General features: G+C 44.5%; 1 protein-coding gene across 1 annotated transcript in view; it reads left to right on the top strand.

The window, feature by feature from the left end:
* Positions 1 to 22,959, top strand: part of DIP2A (disco interacting protein 2 homolog A) — a 71,628-nt gene that overhangs the window by 33,658 nt on the left and 15,011 nt on the right. The window contains exons 9-25 of the mRNA XM_015560686.1: positions 638 to 748; positions 2,247 to 2,370; positions 2,656 to 2,765; positions 3,203 to 3,305; positions 4,812 to 4,876; positions 5,130 to 5,223; positions 6,371 to 6,490; positions 7,424 to 7,538; positions 8,683 to 8,822; positions 11,261 to 11,397; positions 11,949 to 12,029; positions 12,461 to 12,588; positions 15,205 to 15,319; positions 19,683 to 19,884; positions 20,733 to 20,842; positions 20,924 to 21,004; positions 21,113 to 21,236. Of these exons, the coding sequence (XP_015416172.1) occupies positions 638 to 748; positions 2,247 to 2,370; positions 2,656 to 2,765; positions 3,203 to 3,305; positions 4,812 to 4,876; positions 5,130 to 5,223; positions 6,371 to 6,490; positions 7,424 to 7,538; positions 8,683 to 8,822; positions 11,261 to 11,397; positions 11,949 to 12,029; positions 12,461 to 12,588; positions 15,205 to 15,319; positions 19,683 to 19,884; positions 20,733 to 20,842; positions 20,924 to 21,004; positions 21,113 to 21,236 (1,960 nt within the window). The remainder of the gene's footprint in view (positions 1 to 637; positions 749 to 2,246; positions 2,371 to 2,655; positions 2,766 to 3,202; positions 3,306 to 4,811; positions 4,877 to 5,129; positions 5,224 to 6,370; positions 6,491 to 7,423; positions 7,539 to 8,682; positions 8,823 to 11,260; positions 11,398 to 11,948; positions 12,030 to 12,460; positions 12,589 to 15,204; positions 15,320 to 19,682; positions 19,885 to 20,732; positions 20,843 to 20,923; positions 21,005 to 21,112; positions 21,237 to 22,959) is intronic.

Raw genomic sequence — 22,959 nt, 5'->3', positions numbered from 1 at the left:
GTGGAGATCTGTTCAATTAAAACTTTGGCGTTAGGATTTCTTCTTTTGGAAGATATTTTAGATATAATATGATTTCTTGTTTACTTTTCATGTTGATACAAGTGATTTTCACCTAGGCTAATTGATGGTGGGTGATGGTCCATCCCTGAGTTGCTGCCTCCCAGATGAACTGTCTTTAAATCCAGAAATTTAAAGTTATTTTGTTGTATGGGGAGTAGAGACCTCAACCTAAAAACTATTTATTAAAAGTTACATGATTGAGCCCTAACCAATTTGGCTCAGCTTCGGCCTGTGGACTGAAGGGTCCCAGGTTCGATTCCGGTCAAGGGCATGTTCCTTGATTGCGGGCACATCCCCAGTAGGGAGTGAGCAGGAAGCAGCTGATCGATGTTTCTCTCTCATCGATGTTTCTAATTCTCTATCCTTCTCCCCTCCTTTCTGTAAAAAATCAATAAAAAAATATATTTTTAAAAAAAGTTACATGGTTGAGAAAATTTAAGGACTAAGAATTAAATCCCAGATTCTAAAATAATAAAATATGTCTCAATTCCATCTAATCATTAGCAGATACTCCAGAAGTTGAGATGACAGAGTCATTCTCCAGTCAATTCCATGGTTGTTCTTTGTGCTGCTGTAGGTGGCGCTGGTGTTTCCGAACAGTGACCCTGTGATGTTCATGGTTGCATTTTATGGGTGTCTCCTGGCAGAACTGGTTCCTGTCCCCATAGAAGTGCCATTAACAAAAAAGGTAGCAAACTTGGCCCTGGGCCATGGGTTCAGGTTTCATGAGGTTTGAAACGAGCATTTTTTACTCTGATAAGTAGAATTTGAAATTTGATAAGACTTTGTTAAACTTGTTCTCAACACCATATGTTTATTGACAATAAGTTTCATTTCTTGGGGATAAATCATTACAGTCATTTATTACAGCTCACTTCTCAGTGATACTTTTGAATATATGAGATGGAAATGTTTTGCATTTCTGTTTGCTTACACATCAGGCAGTTTTTGTTACTGACATGATTACTGTGGGAGTTCTGATGGTCTAGGCAGCTGTTTCATTTTATGTATAGATGTCAGTAATCTAAGTATTGAAAAAATTATTTTAGGAGTAGACTAGGCATGTATTTTAGAAACTCAGAGTTTTCTATTGTATCCCAGTATTCAGGCAGCTGCTAATATGAAAATTATCAGCAACAAATATTCAAGAATCTCAAAAATAAAGTTTTCAAATAAAACTTTAACATTTCCACAGATAATATATGATGACAGATATTTGAATATAGGGATTCTTAGGGAAAAACTAGAGATTAGTCACGCTTTCAAAAAGAAAATGGTAGCTTTTCACAGAGGGACATATATAAAAGAGGACTTGACTAAAACAAAATGTGCATTTCTGTATGAAAATAATTAGTATTGTTAAACACAAATCAAGTGGAAATTTTAATGCTGTTATTTTGGGAGTATATTAAAATGCTGCTAAATGTCATTTGCAAGAAAAAACTTTGGGAAATTAGCCCATTATCTGCACTTTATATTTCACTGCAAAAAGTATGTATCTTTTAAATTTAAAAACAATCGTATTTCATTTTCATGAAAATACTGTATATAGCAGTGATTTTCAACCTATTTCGTCTCATGGCACACTAATTATCTACACTAATAAAAAAGAAACATGCAAATTGGTGTCACTTTGCTACACCCACCAGCCAATCAGAACAACTATGCAAATTAACACAACAAAAATGCGGTTAATTTGCATATGCAGGTGCAGAGCAAAGACTGAAGGCTCTGGCCCGAGTGAAGACTGAAGCCAAGCCACGCTGTGGCCGGACCAAAGGCCTGGGTCCCCGGTGCTGGAGGAAAACCGGTGCCAGCAGCCAGGGGACAGGAAGGCTTATTGCACGAATCTTCGTGCAGCGGGCTTCTAATTAAAATATAAAGTGTAATTACTAAAATACTTAAAGTATATTATTTTTTGCTGATCTGAAAATGGCTATTACTGTGTTGGCTGTTGTCATATTTTTATATGACAATTTAAAGGAAAAGAGGTCAGGTATTGAATGTTTTAAAACATCTGGTGGCACACTGATTGAAAATCGCTGGTATATAAAATTGAGTTGTTCTAGAAATTTTAAAAGGGGTGGACAAAACACTCTTCTTTCTGTGCATGGGCCTGCAGAGTAAAGGTCCTAAGCCAAAGCTGCCAGGAGCACCTCACTTCCACCCTACTCTGTCTCGTTCAGGATGCTGGCAGCCAGCAGATCGGGTTTCTGCTGGGCAGCTGTGGTGTCACCCTGGCCCTGACCACGGATGCTTGTCAGAAAGGCCTGCCTAAAGCACAGACTGGAGAGGTGGCAACTTTCAAAGGTGGGCCTCTGAGGGGGAGGGGAGTCAGCATTATGAGTTAAACTGTGTCCTCCAGTACTTTTCCAGCACTTAAACTTACAGAGGCTGAGTTGAATCTCGCTTTTCAGCTGGTTCAGGGTCTCTGCTGTTTAATATGAATTGAGTAAGAATTAAATGAGACAGAGATATCTGTTTCTTGGGTACTCAGGAGGTAGAGCTGCATGTTCAGTGGCTAGGCCCTGAGTGTGGGGAGCAGAGACCCTCTGACATTCACCTGTGCCATATTTCCTGGCTGCACCCTCACAGGTTGGCCCCCTCTCAACTGGTTGGTAATTGATGGGAAGCATCTGACTAAGCCCCCCAAGGATTGGCATCCGTTGGCCCAGGATGAAGGAGCTGGGACCGCCTACATTGAGGTGATGACTTCTAACACAATATGCTAAAGCAGGCCCCACGGGTTAGGTCTTGTTTTCATATGAGTTTGAGCTACTGAGTATTATTTTTTAGTTTACAGGCTAAAAGTTATGTTGAATTGTCATTTGGAAACTTTCTCAGACCCTTTCAGTTTTACTTTTACCTAATCTCCCCTCACTGGCCACCCTAGGGATGCGGACAATTATGAGGGAACTCGCATGCACTGTTTTCCTTAGCACCTGCCCAGGATGAGTCCTGACTTCATCCGAAGGTGTCACCTCAAGGGTCAGGGCATAAAATGCTCTTCAGTCTGACGGGCTGGTTAGTGAAGGAGAGACAGCTGATAGCTTCTTCTCTCTAAAATCTACTGGTCTCCATTCTCTCTGCTGTGGCCTCCAGAAACATCACATAATTGAATTTTTTTCTTGAAATCTTTCAGTATAAAACCAGCAAAGAAGGCAGCACAGTGGGGGTGACGGTGTCCCATGCATCTCTGCTGGCGCAGTGCCGGGCTCTGACCCAGGCATGTGGCTACTTGGAAGGTAAGGGCATGTGGGGCAGCTCTTCCAGCTGTGCACAGGGCCCAGGGAACTGTCGCTGCAGATGTCAGATCCAGTCCTATATAGGACCTGTTCTCTAATCTGGTGTTCCAGGTGCCGCATGCTTGGGGCTCTGCTTGCAGTAGATGAGTGGGCCCTTTCCAGTAAACTTATGTGTATGTCAATTTTCTAGAGTGTGCAATCCATATCCCACCAGTTCATCAATGTCCAGTTGGCTGGTTCAACCTGCAACAGACCTAAGGGGCAGTGCATTTCACATTTTAAAAATATGGAAAACCGTGTTATTGGCACTCACTTTTCCATTACTATTTTATATGCCTCTGGTTTGGCTTTAAGCTGTCCTGCATACAGATATACAGATGGAATGTTATGGTCATAGGTTGGCTCTTGGTAGTGCCACATGTACTGATAAATATTAGATATTTAACTTAGAGAACTATTATTCCAAAAACTATAAAAATGTATGCATGGAAGTTTGTTTTTGCATTGCAATACTTGAACAAAACTAAAAAGGAAATGGAGTGGTATGTTTAAATATCTACAATATGGGCATTGAAATGTAAGGGGTAGTGTAGGGCATAGCTGAAGATTTCAGTAGAAATTTGGAAGAGGATGTTAGATATGTTCAAGGGCCTGAATAATTTTTAAAGAAATTAGACCTATCAGTCAAGTCCCATCGTTTTTTCTTCAGACCCAGTCCTGACCTTACATATGTCACCCATATTTGGATCCTCAGCTGACCAGGGAGCCTGTACAGCATGCTTATTCAGAATGCAGCAGTGTCCTGGCACACAACCCAGCTCCCTGTAATCACCAGGGGTGTTTCTCCTGTGCGGCGCACTAGGCGTGCCGTGGCCTTTGGTGAGGGACCAGATTTGCTTCTAGCCTCAGGCTCTGTTCCCTGCCCTTGGGATCCAGGTCCCTCAGAGGGTGCCGCCAGACGCTCTGAGTACAGGGATGTGCTAGGAAGCCTGGGGACTCCTGCATCATTTCTTGATTCCCTCCTGCTTCCTAATATCTACCAGTCATACCCTCTGGAGGAGAAAATGGGCAGGAGAGAATGAGCACCTTTCTAAAGGGAAGTGACATGAGCAGCCTGTGATATTTTTTGAAGATGCAGGGTAATGGCCTTGGGTGTGAGAAATGGGGGAACCGGATATAAAATTGAGAAGAGCACCCATGACAGTCTGACTGAATGTAACAGCCTCGCTCAGCCTCTTAACTAGAGATTGTTGCTTTGGTTTCAGATTGATGATCAGCATAGTTCTCTGTTGTAATCCAGAATTATATGACCTACTGTTGTTTTTCCAGTAATTTAAGTAGATAACCAAGATTATTGGTAAATTAGTGCATGGTATTTGGAAATGCTGTATGTTTCCTAAAGCTCTTACAATGCTGATAATGTGCTCATCTCAGAGTTTCTCTAAAAGTGCATGTGACTTGTGAAGAGGTTCACTCAGCAGTTTAACCATCTTTGTCCACTTTCAGCTGAAACACTAACAAATGTGCTGGATTTCAAAAGGGATGCTGGTCTGTGGCATGGAGTGTTAACAGTGAGTGTTGATGCTAAATGATCTAATTGTTGGAACGAGGGATTTCTAATGTTTCATATCAGTACATGACCCCAAACCCTAATTTTTACGTGATATAATTAATCCTTAGTTCTGCTGATTCACCTGACCAGTATATCTGAACTGAAATAGTGTTATGAGCACTGGTGTTACTTTTGTCGCTTTCGGCGTGGTGTAGAGCTCTGCAGTCTGGATGCGGAGTGAAGCCTGCCCTGAGCACCCATGTCTTTCACAGAGTGTCATGAACAAGATGCACGTGATCAGCATCCCATATGCACTGATGAAGGTGAACCCGCTCTCCTGGATTCAGAAAGTGTGTTTGTATAAAGGTAAGGGAATTAGCATCATTTCTTGATTCAGCCTGCACTAAAGAAGTCTCTTTGAATTAACCTTTGGTGATTAAGAAAAAATAAGGCCAACATGCAAAACTGTAGATGTGGGCTGAGGAGCCCTGGCAACCAGCATGCGCCATGACCAGCTCTGAGGCTCATCTGTGGTGGTCCTGACTCACCAGTGCTGGGCTATAAGCTGTTGGGGCCTGTGTGTACAAAGCCTGACCTGGTTGTGCAAGGCCTGGGTGTGTGTGCAAGGCCTGGGTGTGTGTGCAAGGCTTGGGTGGAGAACTATTCAGTAACAACTCTTTTCTGCAAGGACCATAGGCCCCTAATGTTACTCTTTTGAAATTTTCCTTACAATCACATCAATTCTTAGTATTTGAGATGGTTTTAATATGAAGTTAGGGCTTTTCAAGCCACCAGCAGCAAAGCAGTTTATTCAGATGAAGCCGTCCACGAATGATGGGGCTGCCCGTGGAACCTTGCCCTGTCCTCCACCTTCAGTCAGTCACCCTTGCAGTCACTCTAGGCATTTCTGTGACTCTGCTCTTGGGTAGCTTGAGGGCACCTTCACTATCTTCTGAGCCTGGGCCTAGGGTCTTTGTTAAGACTGACTAATCCTGGCTACCCTCTTTACTTGTCTACCTGTGCTGACGGTACTGCCAGTTACTGAATGTGGACATGAGACGTGTGCTCTGACGTGGTGTCATCAGGGCAGCCTAGAGGGAGTAGCTGTCTCTGTTTATCCTGTTTCACTGAGGAAGATTGAAGCTGGTTTCAGGGTTGGTGCTGAGTCTATCTGCTCATAGCCCTCGTATCTGAGGCTTCTTTGGCCACACAGTTGCATGCCTAAGCAGCTTGGGGGAGGGTTGGATGAGACAGAATAGGCAGATGTGGAAAGAACAAGATAGAGCTTCTGAGAGAAATCAAAGTGGAAAGTGAATCTGAGTTTATGTTTGATTTTAAGTAAAACAGGTTAGGGTAAGTTAAACTATTAATGAGACATAGCTGCAGAGTACATGTGGCCTGAAACATAGGATGCATGTCTGTGGTCCTACGTGTGTACCGCACTGGCAGCAAGCACTGCAGGTGGGTCAGTCTGATGTAGGAGTGCCATCTTCACGTTTGTGTCCCCTTGCAGCCCAGACAGCGCTGGTGAAGTCCCGTGACATGCACTGGTCTCTCCTGGCTCAGCGAGGTCAGCGGGATGTCAGCCTCAGCTCACTGCGTATGCTGATCGTGGCCGACGGAGCTAACCCATGTGAGTAACCTCCTGACCAGGGCTGGAGCCTGGTGTCCCCAGAACAGTGAAAGTGAGTGTATTGTAACTGTCTCTAACATGTCACTTCTTATTGGTGACCCATTGTTACATCTCATGCATGTTTTTTTGGCCACTAAATTTGGAAGCGATTTAAATACAGTTGAGAGAAGGTACATGCCTAAAAGAGTCATATTTCTGCCCGGCTGGCATGGCTCAGTGGTTGAGTGTCGACCTGTGAAACAGGAGTTGGCAGTTTAATTCCCCGTCAGGGCACGTGCCCAGGTTGTGGGCTCGATCCCCAGTGGGGGGTGTGTTGGAGTTAGCTGATCAATGATTCCCTCTCATCATTGATGTTTCTGTCTCTCTCTCCTTCTTCCTTCTTCTCTGAGATCAATAAAAATATATTTAAAAAAAAAGAGTCATATTTCTTAAGCATTGACCAGAACATAGATACAGGTTGGGAGCCTCATGAAGCCCCTGCCCTTTGGCCTTGTATCTTGCCTCTACTGGCTCAGCCACTCTACATCCTCCCAGTGAGAACTCTGCTAGTGTGCTGCTGCACACGCCAGACTCTGTGGGACCTGCACGTGGCTGCTTGTTGGGGGCTGTCCAGGGCCTCCCGCAAGGTGTCTTCTGGGGAGTCTGAGTGGAACATTGCAGCACAGAGCCATTGACCAGAGTCTGGCGTATGAGCTAGTCTGCTGTCCAGTGATTCCCTAACACCCCTGCGTTCCTGTGCTCCTGTGTACCTTGTTGCTCGGGAGATCACGTAACCTAGCACCCCAAAGCCTCTCGTTCCCTCCATCCACACCTGAGCTTGACGGGGTCTCTACATCCTGCCTCTAAAACGCCTGGGTGCTGCTCACTTCTCTGCTGCTCCCCCGTACCCATCAGCCTTGCATTTATTCTCATGTCCCACTTTGTTTCATGCAGGGTCCATATCTTCCTGTGATGCCTTCCTCAATGTCTTCCAGTCTAGAGGCCTGAGGCCGGAGGTCATCTGTCCTTGTGCCAGTTCTCCTGAGGCACTAACGGTTGCCATCCGCAGGTAACTTAATTGCGTGTGTTTTGTAGAGACTTAATTTTTACTCTTACTCTTGAATTACCTGCGGTATCAAATGCTGTTAATTTGTTTCTGAGCAGTAGCCATCATGAAGCAGTGCCCCATCCTGTGGCAATTCCCCAAGCTGTTTGAGCACTAATAGGTGCCCCAGTGCCATCCTAGGGTAGAGGTGTACCTATGGTCTACTTTTCCTGCCTGCGTCATCTCTTGCCTGCCCTGTGGCTCTTGGTCTGCAGCTGCTCTGGCACCATCCTGGGGTAGAAGGCAATGGAGTTTTTAACTCCGTTGTTAGAAAATTAGTGTCAGTTGTACTCCTACATCATTTATGTATGTTAATATGTCCATAGATACTGTATGCTTTTATGTGCAAGCATTAAGTAATCCTAAATGTTAAAGATAAAATAACATCTTTATCCTTCACAAACCATGAAGTGGTCTTTGTTTCTTTGTTCTATGGTGATATCTTTTGCTTGTCAGTGTAGTTTTTTCTTACTGGGAAAAATATTGACCTTTGTTTTTAGTGTTGCATTTACTGATGCTGCATGGCAAATTACTACCAAACTTGGTGGCTTAGAACAGCGACAGTCAGTTATTATATCTCTCATACTTGCTATGGTCGGGACTTTGGTGCTGCCTTGCAGTTGGATGCTCTCTGGACTGGATTAGGGTTGGGGGAGCTGTAGACATGACTTCCTGTGTGCAGTCTCAGGGCCTCTTTTGCTGGTCCCTGGAGTGGACTGCTCTGGGCTTCCTCACATTGTGTCATTCTGCTTACCTGGCTGTGCCCAAGGCTCCCAGGTGGAAGCTGAATTACCATTTATGCCCTCCTTTGAAAGTCACTTAGCATCACTTCCACCATCATCACAGGCCCACCAGATGAAGGGAGAAGTGTTGAGGCCCCACTGTAGAGGAAAGCATGGGGTGGAGAGATGGTGGCAACTTCAAGGATGCAGTCTGCCACATGCAGTCCTGCAGTCCTTATCCCAGTGCTGCTGTGTCAGGGTTCGAGGTTACAGTATGATTCAGAGCAGAGCCTGGGGCGCAACATCGTCTTGCAGGCGAGGTAGGCCATAGGTCTCCTCTCTCTAGAACTCTACGCTTTGCCAGTTAATCTAGTTTTGTTTTCTAGGCCGCCTGACCTGGGAGGACCTCCTCCAAGAAAAGCTGTGCTATCAATGAACGGCCTTAGTTACGGTGTGATCAGAGTTGATACTGAAGAAAAGTTGTCAGTCCTTACTGTTCAGGACGTTGGTCAGGTGATGCCTGGAGGTAAGAGATGCACCTGAAGTGTGTCTTATCCAGTGATTGATTAACATGACAAAGAGTCATACTAGCCCCAGGCTTTATAGGAGTGATCTGGAAGCACACAAGTAAAAGATTGCTTAAAATGGGTTTTCCAGGTAAATTAGGATTTTAATTTATAACATTTTCTAGATTTTTTTGCTTTCTTTTGTATTAAGTTTAAAGTTGAGCTAAAATATAAAGGTGTGTTTATGGCTGTGAACCCAACTTCTGGTTCCAGTACTTGGGATAATGGTGACAGCAGCTCACATTGCTGCCAGGCACAGCCTTCATACTTCACATATATGGAGGCATAAACCCCAGGGCCCAGGATGTCTGAATAATGATAGATTATTTCAGTAAGTCATGAAAGTATGGGTATGTTAGGAATATGACCTTAAATTAAGGTCCATGGAAATTCCTGTAGGTTCCAGAAAGGCCATGATGAGCTATCCTGCACATCGGGCCCCATGGACCTGACTAACACCTAAATTATTAGAGGCTTCCCTGACATACTGGGCAGTGCAGCGATGAGAGGGTGATGGAATTGTCTTCCTGCTATTCTGCAGGCGAGGCCACATGGAGTGATGTTGGTGCAAAGTTTCACATAGAAAATTAAGAGCAGAGCCAGGCCCAGGAGGCCCTGGTGACAGTTGTGAGTGGGGGAACGCTCTATTGATGCTGCTCTGCAGTTACCCCTCATTGTAGCAACCCGACAACTTTTCTATTCGAACCCTCCTCGCCATGCTGGCCCTTCTGTGGTTCACGGGCAGCTGTCCTGACCCACCCTGGTGACTTCTAGAGGCAGGCTCTCACCTTTCAGTCAGTCACCCTTATCCCAGTGCTGCTGTATCTGGGTTGCAGGCTGCTCAGCATCCTGGTCCTTGTGTTTTCAGGTCTGCCTCCACAGGTCGTCAGTGCATAAGGGCATGTGCTGTTCAACTTGATGCCAGGGCACTCCAGAGGGAGAGCCCATAGCAAGGATGTCTGATCCTGCATGTGTGGAGAAGTTGGAACTCTTAGAACAAGACTAGAAGTTCAAATTTTATTTCTAGTTATAGAAATAAAATACAATATGAAATGTGTTTTTTCTTTTTATAATTTTACCATAAATATGGATTAATTGGTCCTTTGGTAACTTGAATATGAGGATGAAACATTTTTTTTTTTATGAGGATGAAACATTTTACAAAGAACAAAGATTGGGAATCTTACATATTTTTAGTAGTTATGAGGAGAGCCCAGTAACTCTTTAAAAGATTGGTAAAATACAGTCTTAGTGATTTTTCTGAATGAAAAAATAAGGGACTTTCATAGTAATGTTTGTTTTTTACTGGTAAAACATGGACCAGGATGGACTGTATGCACAGTTTTCCCCTAGGTGTGTGAGTGTACACAGTGCTCCCCTAGGTGGGTTCTGTTAGCCAGAACAGTTGAAGATTGATTGACTTGTCGAGGGCTGTTGGTGTTTGTTTTTAGCAGATGTACAGTCTCCACTGTGTTAATCCTACTGGGGTTGCATTGACCATGATGTGCAGTGGATTTTGTCCTTTTGTGCCTTTTTGTAATTTAAATTGGGGTGTCTGTCATCACATGAGTGTCTGAGTGTGAGCTGAGGGCTGCCTGCACAGCAAGATACATGAATGCCACCTCCTTTAGTGAATGTCTTCAACATTCTCTCTGCTGAGGCTTTGACTGATTTGTGCACAAATGGAATTAAATGACTGGGCCTTGCTCACATCTTTGAAGATGAGAATACTTTGGAAAAACACTCAAGAAGGGCTGAAGGAAGGAGAAGGCCCGGGCTATTTAATTCATACTGAGTAATCGGGTTTTGTTTGATGGATCACTCCATGTTCTGGTGTGTATTTTGCTCTGTTGTTGGAGGCTGTTCCTGGATGCTTGCTCTGTGGCAGGGCTGAGGGCCTGGGCTGCAGTGGCCATACAGGCAGGGTCCCCTGTGCAGAGGGGCAGACAGCAGGCAGGAGCATCAGGAAGGTGTGCTGCTTAGTGAAAATAGAAAAGGAGTGATCAGGCTGGGGCCTGAGTGACAGGATGAGCCCAGGTACAAGTGGGGTCCGTCAGGCTTTGGAGCAGGAGCGAGCCTCTGAGCAAATGTGCGAGATGGTGCCTTTGGCAGCCAGGTCAGCCGACATCTCATGTGGGGTGCGGGAGAGTCATGCAGAGCCTGTGAGTCTGCTTATCACAGGGAGATTGTGCTGAACTGTTCCATCGCCTCACCTTGGTGTGTATTAAATGTAAAGTCACGAGCAAATAGAATGTGTGTGACATCTGTCAGAAAGCTTGTTGTAAGAACATACTACATGTGTAGTATTTTGTTTCCATAGCTATAGACATGACAGAAATATATCCTTGTGAATGATCAATGTATTTATGCTTTTGAGGTTATTTTTTTCTTTTTATAGCTAATATATGTGTTGTGAAGATAGATGGTGCCCCGTATCTTTGTAAAACCGATGAGGTTGGAGAAATATGTGTTGACTCCAGTGCTACAGGCACAGCGTATTATGGACTACTTGGGATCACAAAGAATGTCTTTGAGGTTTGTACTTTATGTTGAAGTTAAGTTCTGAGAGCATCCATGGGGCACAGTGGGTGGTGGTCCGACCTCCTTGGCACCTGCTCTGCTGAGTTAGCTCAGGGGAGTTGAGGCTGCCCAGGCAAGCCAATGTTCTGTATGCTAGAGTTGTTGGGGTGTGTGGAGAGCCCAATGAGTGCCCACTTTTCTGGGCCAGGTACTGGGAGCAGTGGGAGGAGAGGATAAAGCAGGAACAAAGCCTGTGGGGGTCATGCTGTGCACAGGGGCCGGAGGAGGATCTGTCCTTCCCTTTTGTCCTGTGCCCCCCACCTGGGAGGGTACCAGCTGTGTCTTGCAGGAGCCATCCCCCCTCCATCGGACCCTTGGGACTGTTCGCACAATGGAGCTATTTTCCGTACCTCCGTAAACATGGGTGACAGCCCTATCTGAGGAACCACACCCTGGCTGTCAGGCACTGTGAGTGCTGAGCTCTCCCACCTGCCTGCTGACCCCTGGCCGGTTGGTTGATTATCTGTGGACCATAGTCTGACCGTTCCCCTCTCCGCTCTGTGCAGACTGTCCCGGTCACTGCAGGAGGAGCACCCATCTCGGACAGGCCTTTCACCAGGACTGGGCTGCTGGGCTTCATCGGCCCTGTGAGTAATCCCGCCACCAGGACCAGGGTCCTTCTTGTGCTCACCTCTCAGGAGGGTATGCTACCAATATATAGTGGGCATCTAGAGTGTACACAGGACACTCTAGATGCCCACTACATCAACCCAAAACATCACTGGTGCCAAGTTTGGGAACCCTGCCGATGTCCTGTAGCACTCAGAATTCTTTACAAACTTCACCCACAACTATAATTCTATCTCTGACCTTCCTCCTGCCAACTCTGTCCCTGCATGCCCCTTTGCCCCAACCTGAACCTACTGGTTTGTAGGGCCCCTTCATCCCACAGTTGCCTTGCCCCGAGTGTCACCTGTCATCATGTAAGGGACATGGTGCTCCCATCTCCTTGTAGCAGGGCCTGACTCACAGGACCGGCTTGTGTGTCCTGAGTCCTGACCAGCTTCCTTGCCTTCAGGATAACCTGGTCTTCATTGTGGGCAAGCTGGATGGGCTGATGGTGGTCGGAGTTCGCAGACACAATGCGGATGACATCGTGGCCACTGCGCTGGCGGTGGAGCCCATGAAGTTTGTCTACAGAGGCAGGTGATGCGCTGCGGGTCTCTATGTTATGGCTTTAGATCCTTTTTCCACTTAAGGTTGGAGAAGTCTGTTTGCAGTGGAAAAAAGCCCAATGACTTGAACAAACCAACCTAAAAATTCCTGTTTATTAGAGAAACCTCAGAAAGAAAAGGATGGCACTTGCAGCATGGACAGCAGAGTTAGTGTCCTCGCTGTCCCCAGAGCTCACGCTGTCCTTTAAAACAATGCGATCTGAATGTATAACTGGCACAGGGACCAGCCCCAACACCACAGAGGGAGCCATGTGCGTGACCTCACAGATGTACATTGGAACAGCCAATACCACGTACTGTGCAGCCAGCAGAGGCCAGTTCCTTTTCTCCTAAGGTTTAGCAAGACATACAGAAACCCTGCCTTGCTCCTGGAATAGAATCAGTCCAACTTTCTGAATGTGTTAGGCAAGACTTTAAAGATTCTCATCTCCATTGAGCAAATGAATGGGCCTCTGGCCTAGCCCCAGTGGCTGGGGCAAGGAGGGGAAGCCCTGTCCAGCTTCTGAGCACCTTGTCCTGGAGGAAGCAGCCCCTTCTCCTAGTTGATCCACTCAGCAGGCTGTATTTAAAATTTTTATTCTTAGGAAGTGCTTTTATTATTCAAACTAGGGTGCCTGCCTCTGAACCTGGCCAGATCCTGCCTTTGAATATACCTTAAAGAAATCATTAGCGAATTCTGCCAAATGGTGGGTCAGCATGGGCTGCTGGCCTTCCCCCAGGAAAAGATGATGAGTGTGGGATAACTGCCCAGGAGAGACCAGCAGGGCAGTCCTGTAGGTGCATGCAGCCTAGAGTGTCCCAGAACATCCCTGCCTGTCCTCACAGTAGAAACCAGGGATACTGCTGGTACAGGTGTTCATGGGGTAACATCAGGGTAGCCTATACCTCTCCTAGGGTGGATTATAGAGACTGACTCCTTGCATGGCCACCAGAACCTGATGGTGCCTCGAAGTAAAGTCCCCGTTCTGAGCAGGTACCCTATGATGCAGTGCCAGCCTGGATGATAGGCTGGGGTTGTCGGGTGATTGCTCTGCAGGTAGACAGCATAGTCTGCCTGTCCCCATCAGGGAAGAGTTTGAGGACCACAACCATTTTGAAATAGAACTATAACTGATTGAATGTGTGTGCCACTGGGATATTAATAACATGAAATGAGATCAAGAAACCATAACAGTTTACACAAAGAACATACTAGATGGAATAAATAGAGGGATAGATGCAGCTAGAGAAAGAATTGATAAGCTGGAAAGTCAAATTGAGGAACTACTCTAGAGGTAAGGAAATAGAAAGTTTTAAAGAAAAATGAAAAGAGATGGGGAGAAGAAAAGAAGAAGGGCTGGCAATCTAGGTATCACACTTGGGAGAGGAAGAGGGAGTGATTGCAAAGCAGGAGGCTGGAGTGCTCTCGACTTGAGTAGGGCCCATATGGCTGATTTGGCAATGTCTCCCTAGCTGATACAGAACCAGGCAGAGAGTACTAGGGCTGGTACAAGAGAACGACAGTGCAGTAATATTTTTTAAATTTTTAAAAGGAACTTTTAGCCTGGATTTTGTATTCATCCAAATTGTCACTTAATTGTGCAGTTTGAATAAAAATATTCATGGGTCTATACATTTTAGAAGTTTGGTTACCAAAAGATCCTTTTTGTGAAAATACTCTCAGATGAGGTACTAAGAAATACTCAGGAAATGCTACAAGATGTATGAAAGTAGGGAAAATTTGCCCTGGCTGGTGTGGGTCAGTTGGTTGGAGCATTGTCCCATGCACAAAAGGTGGCAGGTTCGATTCCTGATCAGGGCACATACCCAGGTTGTGGGTTTAATCCCTGGTCAGGGCACGTGCAGGAGGAAACCAATTGATGTTTCTCACATCAATGTTTCTCCCTTTCTCTTCCCCGACTTCCTCTCTCTAAAATCAATAAAAAAGGAAGTAGGGAAAATTTAATACTGGGTAAAGTTTGTTGTATAAAAAACCATGTGTGTATGTGTGTGTGCACATGCGCACACGTACACATATGCACACTAGTCAAAGGAGAGAATGAAGTTATGTCCATAAAGGCCCAAAATTAGAACCTTAGTCACGCATGGTGGTTTGATGGGGAAACCAGCACCTTGCCTTTTAGGAAAAAGGTATATAATCTCAAGTTTAAAAGAAGAAAAAGGCGACACAAAAAACATGTTGAAATTCTTAAAGTAAGATGGGAGAAACAGGTCCAGTAAACACAAGCAGATTAATTCAGTGAGAGAGAGATTTCATCTGCTGGATGAAGAATGTAACTCATAGAACTTATAGACAAAGGTTTTTGCACAAAGAATGTATCATGTTATTAATATCACAATTAAGGAAAAACACCTGGTGGTTTTGATCTGTACCAGAGTCCTCCCTGTTTTGGTGAATTTTCAGTCATATTTGAGGAAATTAGTGACTGGTTACTTCTTAAATTCTCAACAAGATTAGAGACTGGCTATTTTTTAAAGCCCATTGTTCAGTTGATTCTAAACCAGCACTTCTGCATCATCCTTTCAAGAGAGAAGAGGTGTCTGCATCCCTTGCTGGGTGGTCATTTCTGCCCTTGTCCTCCCCCAGAATCGCTGTGTTCTCCGTAAGGGTGCTGCATGACGACCGGATTGTGCTCGTGGCTGAGCAGCGGCCGGATGCTTCCGAGGAGGACAGCTTCCAGTGGATGAGCCGCGTTCTACAGGTGGGCGCGGAGGCACACTCCTTCTGCCTATCTGTTGGTGTGTGGTTCAAGGCGAGTCCACCTGTCCTAGCATTCCCCATTTCATTCTTTCAGAGTAGGCGGTGAGTCCTTCCTCCCGCTCTGTGCTTGCAATACCTTCGCATTTCTGTAACCAGGCCAGATGTGCAATTGCCCCACACTTACTCGTGGGAATGACTTGTTTGAGACTCATGGCTTCCAGGATCCCTTCTTCACTCTGTGCTGCCTGGCACACAGTAGGCACTAAGTAAACACGCAATGTGTGAGGAGGAGGAAATAGCATTTGAAACTGAAATCTGTACAAGGGTTACTGTGCCTTTATTATCTAATAGCAGCACCATGAAGCTGCTGTCAGCTCGAATGGTTTTAAATGAAAATACCGCCTAGATTTGGAGTGAGCTGACCCCCAGGGTCTAGGTGAGTGGATGACGTCATCTCATGTTTCTTGGTAACTGAGGTCTGCCTGGTCTTGGCACAATGGCTGAAATAGCCACATCCAGTGTAACAGCTCTTTCTTAGGGAGTTTTTGTTTCTATAGGAGAGAGAGGGTATGTACCGCTGGTGTTGTGCGGGTCAGGAATTAATAAATGCCACCAGCAAGAAGCATCCTGTGCTGTAGGAAGTGAGAAGAGCCCGGAAAAGGCCAGGGGAAGGAAATAGTTTTAAACTGGGCCTGGAAACGTGAAAATGGGTTGCTTCTCTTTATTTTCACCTCCTGATGTAGAGCAGTGGTTCTCAACCTTCCTAATGCCTTGACCCTTTAATACAGTTCCTCATGTTGTGGTGACCCCCAACCATAAAATTATTTTCGTTGCTACTTCATAACTGTAATTTTGCTACTGTTATGAATAGTAATGTAAATATCTGATATGCAGGATGTATTTAGGCGACCCCTGTGAAAGGGTCGTTCAACCCCCAAAGGGTCGCGACCCACAGGTTGAGAACCGCTGATGTAGAACAAAATATATTAACTTTAGAAACTAGAGGAAGCAAATGGAAGAACATTAGTCAGCCATCACCCAGAGAAAACCACAGTGAATACCTTGATGTCTACCCTCCATACTTGTTTTACTTCATACACCCTAGAAATATGAGTTGATATATGATCCCTAAAATTTTAAGATTCATAAAAATCTATGGTAATTTTAATTTTAAGGGGTTACACTATTTTGTTTTATAGATGTCCTCTAACTTAACAAGTTCCTTATTGTTGGGCATTTAGGTTAAATTGCCAGTTTTCAATGTTCTAAATGAAAGTTCTTAAAACTAAAACCTTTGTGTATGCTTTAAATGTTTGACTTAATTTTCCTAAAAGTGCTGTTACCTGGTCCAAGGTTGTGCTGATTAAAAAAAAAAAAAGCACACTACCAGATTACAGGTCTAGTATTTTGACAGGCAGGAAAGAATGTGGCTCAGGGGTACATGGGATTAGGGAGCTGTAAATCCAGAAGTATTTGATGGAACAGGGAGTTTGGGGAACTGTTGATTGGATTCAGATTGTACAGAACCTTGAACACCAGTCTAAGAAATGCACCATTTGTCAACCGTGGGAAACATGGAAAGTTAAAGTTAGTAGCATGACATAGGGAAACTAGTCTGGAGGATTAGTGTAGTGTGTTTTGAGGAGTGGTGGGACTGGCAGAGGGAAACAAGTATAACAAGGCTAATTTAATAGCTCAGGCAAGAGATGGAAAGGTCCTACCATTTGAACTTTTCTGTCTGCACAAGACTTGGAATAAACATTGTGTACAAAATTTCTAAACAAACAAAATATATATACATATATTGTAGTTTTCAGTGTACAGGTCTTTTACCTCCTTGGCTTAATTTATTTCTAGGTATCTTATTCTTTTTGATATAATTCTAAGTGGGATTGTTTCTTAATTTCTCTTTTTGATAGTTCATTATTAGTGTATAGAGATGCAACAGATTTTTGTATATCACTTTTGTATCCTGAATATGTTTACTGAATGTGTTTAATATTTCTAATTGTTTTTTGGTGGAGTCTTTAGTATTTACTGTATATAATATAATGGCATCTTTAAATAGAGACAATTTTACTTATTTTTTTTAAAAAAATATTTTATTGATATTTTACAGAAAGGAATGGAGAGGGATAGTGTTAGAAATATCGATGAGACAGAAACATCGATCAGCTGCCTCCTGCACACCCCCCTACTGGGGATGTGCCCCCAGCCAAGGTACATGCCCTTGACCAGAATCGAGCCTGGGACCCTTCAGTCCGCAGGCTGACGCTCCATCGACTAAGCCAAACCAGTTAGGGCGACAATTTTACTTCTTGCTTTCCAATTTGGATGTCTTTTATTTCTTTTTTTTCTCTTCCTTTTCTTGCCCGATTGCTCGGGCTAAGTCTTCTAGTACTAGGTTTAATAACAAGCATAGGTATCCTTGTCTTGTTTCTTTTCTTAGAAGAAAAGCTTTCAGTTGAATATGGTGTTAGCAATGGGCTTGTCATGTATTGCTTTTATTTTGTTGAGGCATGTTCTCTCTATTCCCACTTTGTTGAGTTTTATCATAACAGTAAATAAGTAGAAGAAACTTCTACCGCTGCTCCTGTGAACGATGAAGAAGGAATAACAGCTGATGTAAATAAATATCTAGTCACAATTCAGATTTACCTGATTAATGTTTTGTTTGTTGGTCTCAGGATCAAAATGGGGTTAAAAAAAATTGTACTTGGAAGGGACAGGTCTTTAAGTCTTTTTTAATCTTTAGACTCCTCCTCTGTCATCATTTTCTTGCAATTTGTTTATTGACAAAAACAGGTTGTTTGTCCAGTATTTCGCTAGCCTGACTTCTGATGACTGCACCTCTGCAGTATCATTTAATGTGCTCCTCTGTCCTATCGTTCCTACATGTTGATATTAGATCTAACAGTTTGACCATGCTCAGATTTGGTTTTCTGACAATGATCCTTTATAGAAGGTGGTACATGATGCCTGGTTGTTTAGCACTCCTGTACCCAGTGATGTGTTAGGACTTCACAGTGGTGCTTCTTTGATGCTGTTATTCCTTCTTCATCGTTCACAGGAGCAGCAGTAGAAGTTTCTTCTAGAAAGAGTGCTGTCCTGTTGAATTCCCTGGGGACTTGGAGGGCAGGCCATGCAGGAAAACAAGATCAGGGATTGATTTCAGAGGAATGAGCTGGTTTCCTAGAAAAGTAAAAATGACCACTGGGTTTTATTTTGTTTCATTGTGAACTAATGGATTTAAACATACTGGATTGTTTCAGATTATTATAGTTATTTTATTTTTCAGTGGTCAGTCAGGGCCTCTTCAGGTTGGCTTGTGAGGCCTTTTGTAACACCCCTGCTCCTTGAGGCCAGACTAGAGAGCAGAAGACTCCGCTGCCTGGAGAGGTGGCGCCTTTCCTGTCCTAGACCTGTCGGGGCTGGGACCCCAGCTGCCTTCCAGGGGAAATGGAATTTGGGACCACCATCTGGGCACTTGATGTTACTGGCTTAGTCACTGTTTCTGGGCTTTTTTCAGTGGACAGAGTAGGAAATGATGTCTCTTTGTCTGCAAGATTACCTACATCATGAGTTTATGTTGCTAGTTTTAACTCCGATTCAAGATTGAAGAATTTTTATTTAACTTATTGATCTCCTTTCTCCCACACTAAATGACTCGAACAGAATCCTCCTTCACCTTAGGCCACTCCACCCACCCTGTCGTCACAGAACCGCAGCCTGTGCACTGCCTCTAAAACAGATTTTTGAGAGCAGCTGAAGTTGTTTTTCAATTCTTTTTGCCCACAGGACATATCCACTTGGGGGAGACTAATCAAGTCACCGTGTTTAAAGTCACTTTAAATAGACACTCTCTATGGGGCTGTGCCACCAACCTGATTCTAGTTTGCTTGAGTTCATTTGTTTTGTTTTACTTCCAGTTGTTTTAAGTGTTTTGTATGTAAAAGATATGTGGTTCCAAAGTAAAATCTGAAAGCAAAGTATATTCAGAGGAGCTCAGCTTCTGCCCTTGCTTGTTCACTCCTCCCACAGGAGGTCATTTAACATGTCTTTTGGCCTGTAAGTGGTTACAGGTTTATGGACATGTATATAGACACACTGTGTGTGTGTATGTGTGCATGTGTATGCAAGTGTTAAATGATAGAAAGTGTACATGCATCCATCTTGTTTTCTCATTTAACAAACTGTTCTGATGTCACTCTGTCTTCTTGACCTTTGGGTTGTAAAGTCCTCACCCAGTGCAATGCCCAGCCTTTATCTTCCTAGCCGCCTTCCGTTGGTCAGCAGTGCTCCGACATCACTATGCAGTGTGTCGGGTCTCAGAAGTCGTTCCTGTCCTGTATCCTCCCTTCCAGGCCATTGACAGCATCCACCAGGTGGGCGTGTACTGTCTGGCCCTGGTTCCTGCCAACACCTTGCCCAAGGCTCCTCTCGGAGGGGTTCACGTCTCTGAAGCCAAGCAGCGCTTTCTGGAGGGGATGCTGCACCCATGCAATGTGCTAATGTGCCCGCACACCTGTGTCACCAACCTTCCCAAACCTCGCCAGAAACAGCCAGGTTAGTTGTGCATAACAGCTTTAAAATGGGTGGCAGCCACAATCATGGTTAAACGGTGCAACCCAGGGTTAAGAGCCAGGTGGCATACCAGGCCAGTCACCAGCTCCTTCCTCCTTGGAACTGAGTTATATAGGACAACACTTTACTACGTCACCAGTATGTGGCTTCCTCCAGTCCATCTCAATAGCTAAATTCAAGCTTGGCTTCTTAGGTTTGGATGGTGAGGCAGTGGCTCCCGGGGATTAGAAATCTCGCCCAAGAGCAGACTTGGAGCTCGGGGGCTTAAAAAGCCTATTTCAGTCACTGCAGTGCTCATGATGGGCAGCCACACCAAGCCAGGACAGGGGCATGCTTGCTCCTCCCCTCAACCTTGTGACTCACCACAGCCACAGGTTCATGAGACTTGGGAGGTCTCAACAAATATTCACTTTTCCTTCCCTGGTTTAACTATGATATACAGTACTTCATTCTTTTGGTTATGTAAATTTTTAATAAATGCTGACTTTTCTTTTTATTATTATTGAATACTAAAATATCATTAAATAAAATATACTTAATCAGGAAGGTGTAATTCCTGTTTTATACATAAAATACAGTAAAACAATGAAGTAATTAAGAGTTTAGCTGTGGCTGAGGTCAAATCATATCCCCCAGATATGTGCCATATTGTAAATTTCTCAATCTGGCATTGTTTATATTTAAAGAGAGATTCTATTCTATTTGTCATTTAGCATAAACCTTGTAACTGGTTTCCTGAACTTCTATATCATAGTGAAGAGTTGAATACCTAAATCAAATAAAGAGTGTGACATGTCAGTACAAGTCATCAGCATCTTCTTGTTTTCTAGAGGTTGGACCAGCTTCCATGATTGTTGGGAATCTGGTTGCTGGGAAAAGAATTGCGCAGGCCTCTGGGCGGGAGCTGGCCCACTTGGAAGACAGCGACCAGGCCAGGAAGGTAACGGACCAGTGCCTGGGAGGGTGAGGAGGGCCCCTCTCTTGTGAGGCTGCGGAGGATTGAGTTGACCTCTCTGCGCAGTTCCTGTTCCTGCCTGATGTGCTGCAGTGGCGGGCCCACACCACTCCTGACCACCCGCTCTTTTTGCTGCTGAATGCCAAGGTGAGGTTGTCTCGGCTGCCCAGTGGAGCGTGCACAGTGCATACTGAGGTACCTGTGGGCAAACCCTCTGCTCCCCAGTTCAGTGTGACTCAGTGATGGCTTTCCTAGGGCACGGTGACGAGCACTGCAACTTGTGTCCAGCTGCACCGAAAGGCTGAAAGGGTGGCCGCTGCTCTGACGGAGAAGGCAAGACTGAGCATTGGGGACCATGTGGCTTTGGTCTACCCCCCAGGTAAGTACATTGAGGCCTCCCAAAACTCACCTGGGTCCCTCCTCCACACACACCCACATCTGTTGGGTCTTCTCTCATGGGACAGTCCCAGTGGTGCTGGTATCATGATCACCTTTCCCATGGACTGTTGCAGGGACTCTGGTGGGCTCCTGGCTGCAGTCCTACACCACTGCAGTCATAATAGTCCAGCTTCCGAGGATTAACCTTGGGTCTTAGTTGTTACAGTTAGCTTCTTCATACATCTGTACCTCCTTGTCAATAATTGTAATCTGTTGTGATTAGACTCAGACTTTTTTAGTAGCATAGTCTTTATTATCTTTCTGCTTTTTATCTGGCTGGTCTTTCCCTGTCTCTCCCCTACATTTTATTATTATAAAGCAAGCACTCTTGTTACCACCAGCCAAGTCAAGAAATAGATCTTTGCCAAGTACCCAGTAGTCCCTTTGCCTTCCTGTCCCAACCACAGCCTCCTCCATCCTCTCAAAAGTAGCCTCTGTCCAGACTTCTGGAGTCGCCTTTCTTCCATTTGTTTATAGTTTGATCGCTAGACATTCTTGCTGTTCTTGTCCAGGGGCCTAACGGATTTTCTCCTTTTGTTAAAGTCCAGGATGTAGTCTTGATATTAGTTGTTATGGGACAATAATCTCATGTATAGGGAAGGTACTTTTAAATAGGCAGCTTCATTTTTTTTAACTTCAAGAAAGTTTTCTAGAATCACTTTTTTCTTCTATTTTTTCTCTTCCCTTGCTTCGATCTTCTTCCTTTCATCCTCCTCTGTTCATGTGTTAGATCTTTGTCTTCAGTAGTCATTTTCCGTTGAGATGTTTCTGTTTACTAAATTTCTTTTTAACAGTCCCCTCCCTTCCTGTTACTGAGGCTTTGTCTGTTGTCTTTGTTTGCTCTTGTGCTCCTTCTACTTTCATATTCATTTTTTGAAATGATTTTTCATAATTTCTAGTTCTTCCCTCATTTCTGATTTTTTTCTAATTCTGATTTGTTATTTTATTTTTTATATCATCTTCTTAATGTATTTTAGTTCATTTTAAAATAGACGATTACAGTTTATGTCTGCTGTCTGTCTGTTTGTCTGTATAAGTTTATGGAAATTTAACCTCATGTGGTGGCCAGCTTTCTGAGGTCTCCTGACCCTGTCCATTTCTCTCCCCAGTCTTATTGCCATCTGTCGCCTTTTCTCCTTCTTGTCCCTTATCTTGCCTCTACATCCTCAGTGTGTCCTTCCCTTCTAGCTGTGTCTCTGCCTTGGGGGTCCCTGCCTGCTGTTGGGTTGATTGCAGGGACAGCAGGAACTATGCTTGCTCACAAAATGAGTTCCCGTTGATACTTTTTGTGCTCAGTTTGATGATGTGTTTGTGGCACGTTGGCAGAGTGACCATGCTGGGTGTGAGAACACTCACATGTGTTGGAACTGCTGTGTGCTGGCCCCACTTGATCCTCCCATCCACCGATAGGCACAGAGCAAATGGGTGGTCATATGGCAGCAATAGCTGTTGGAACTAGCCTGGTCTGGCCTGGTGGGTGGACTCAGCCCCTGCTAATTGCTATGCTGAGCTGCCCCTGGCCCTAGTGGTCACATTCTTAGTTACTGGTAGAGCCTTGGGATTTGTAATCTGGTGAAACCCACAAACTGGGTTAAATGTGGCATATTTATCTTGACTCTGGAATTGAAGCAGCCTGAGGATGCCGGGGGGGGGGGGGTCTTTGT

This window comes from Myotis davidii, unplaced genomic scaffold (assembly GCF_000327345.1).
Source record: "Myotis davidii unplaced genomic scaffold, ASM32734v1 scaffold175, whole genome shotgun sequence".
Taxonomy (NCBI): Eukaryota; Metazoa; Chordata; class Mammalia; order Chiroptera; family Vespertilionidae; genus Myotis; species Myotis davidii.
Note: the sequence above shows the minus strand (reverse complement) of the source record. Positions and strands in the feature narration are given on the sequence as shown.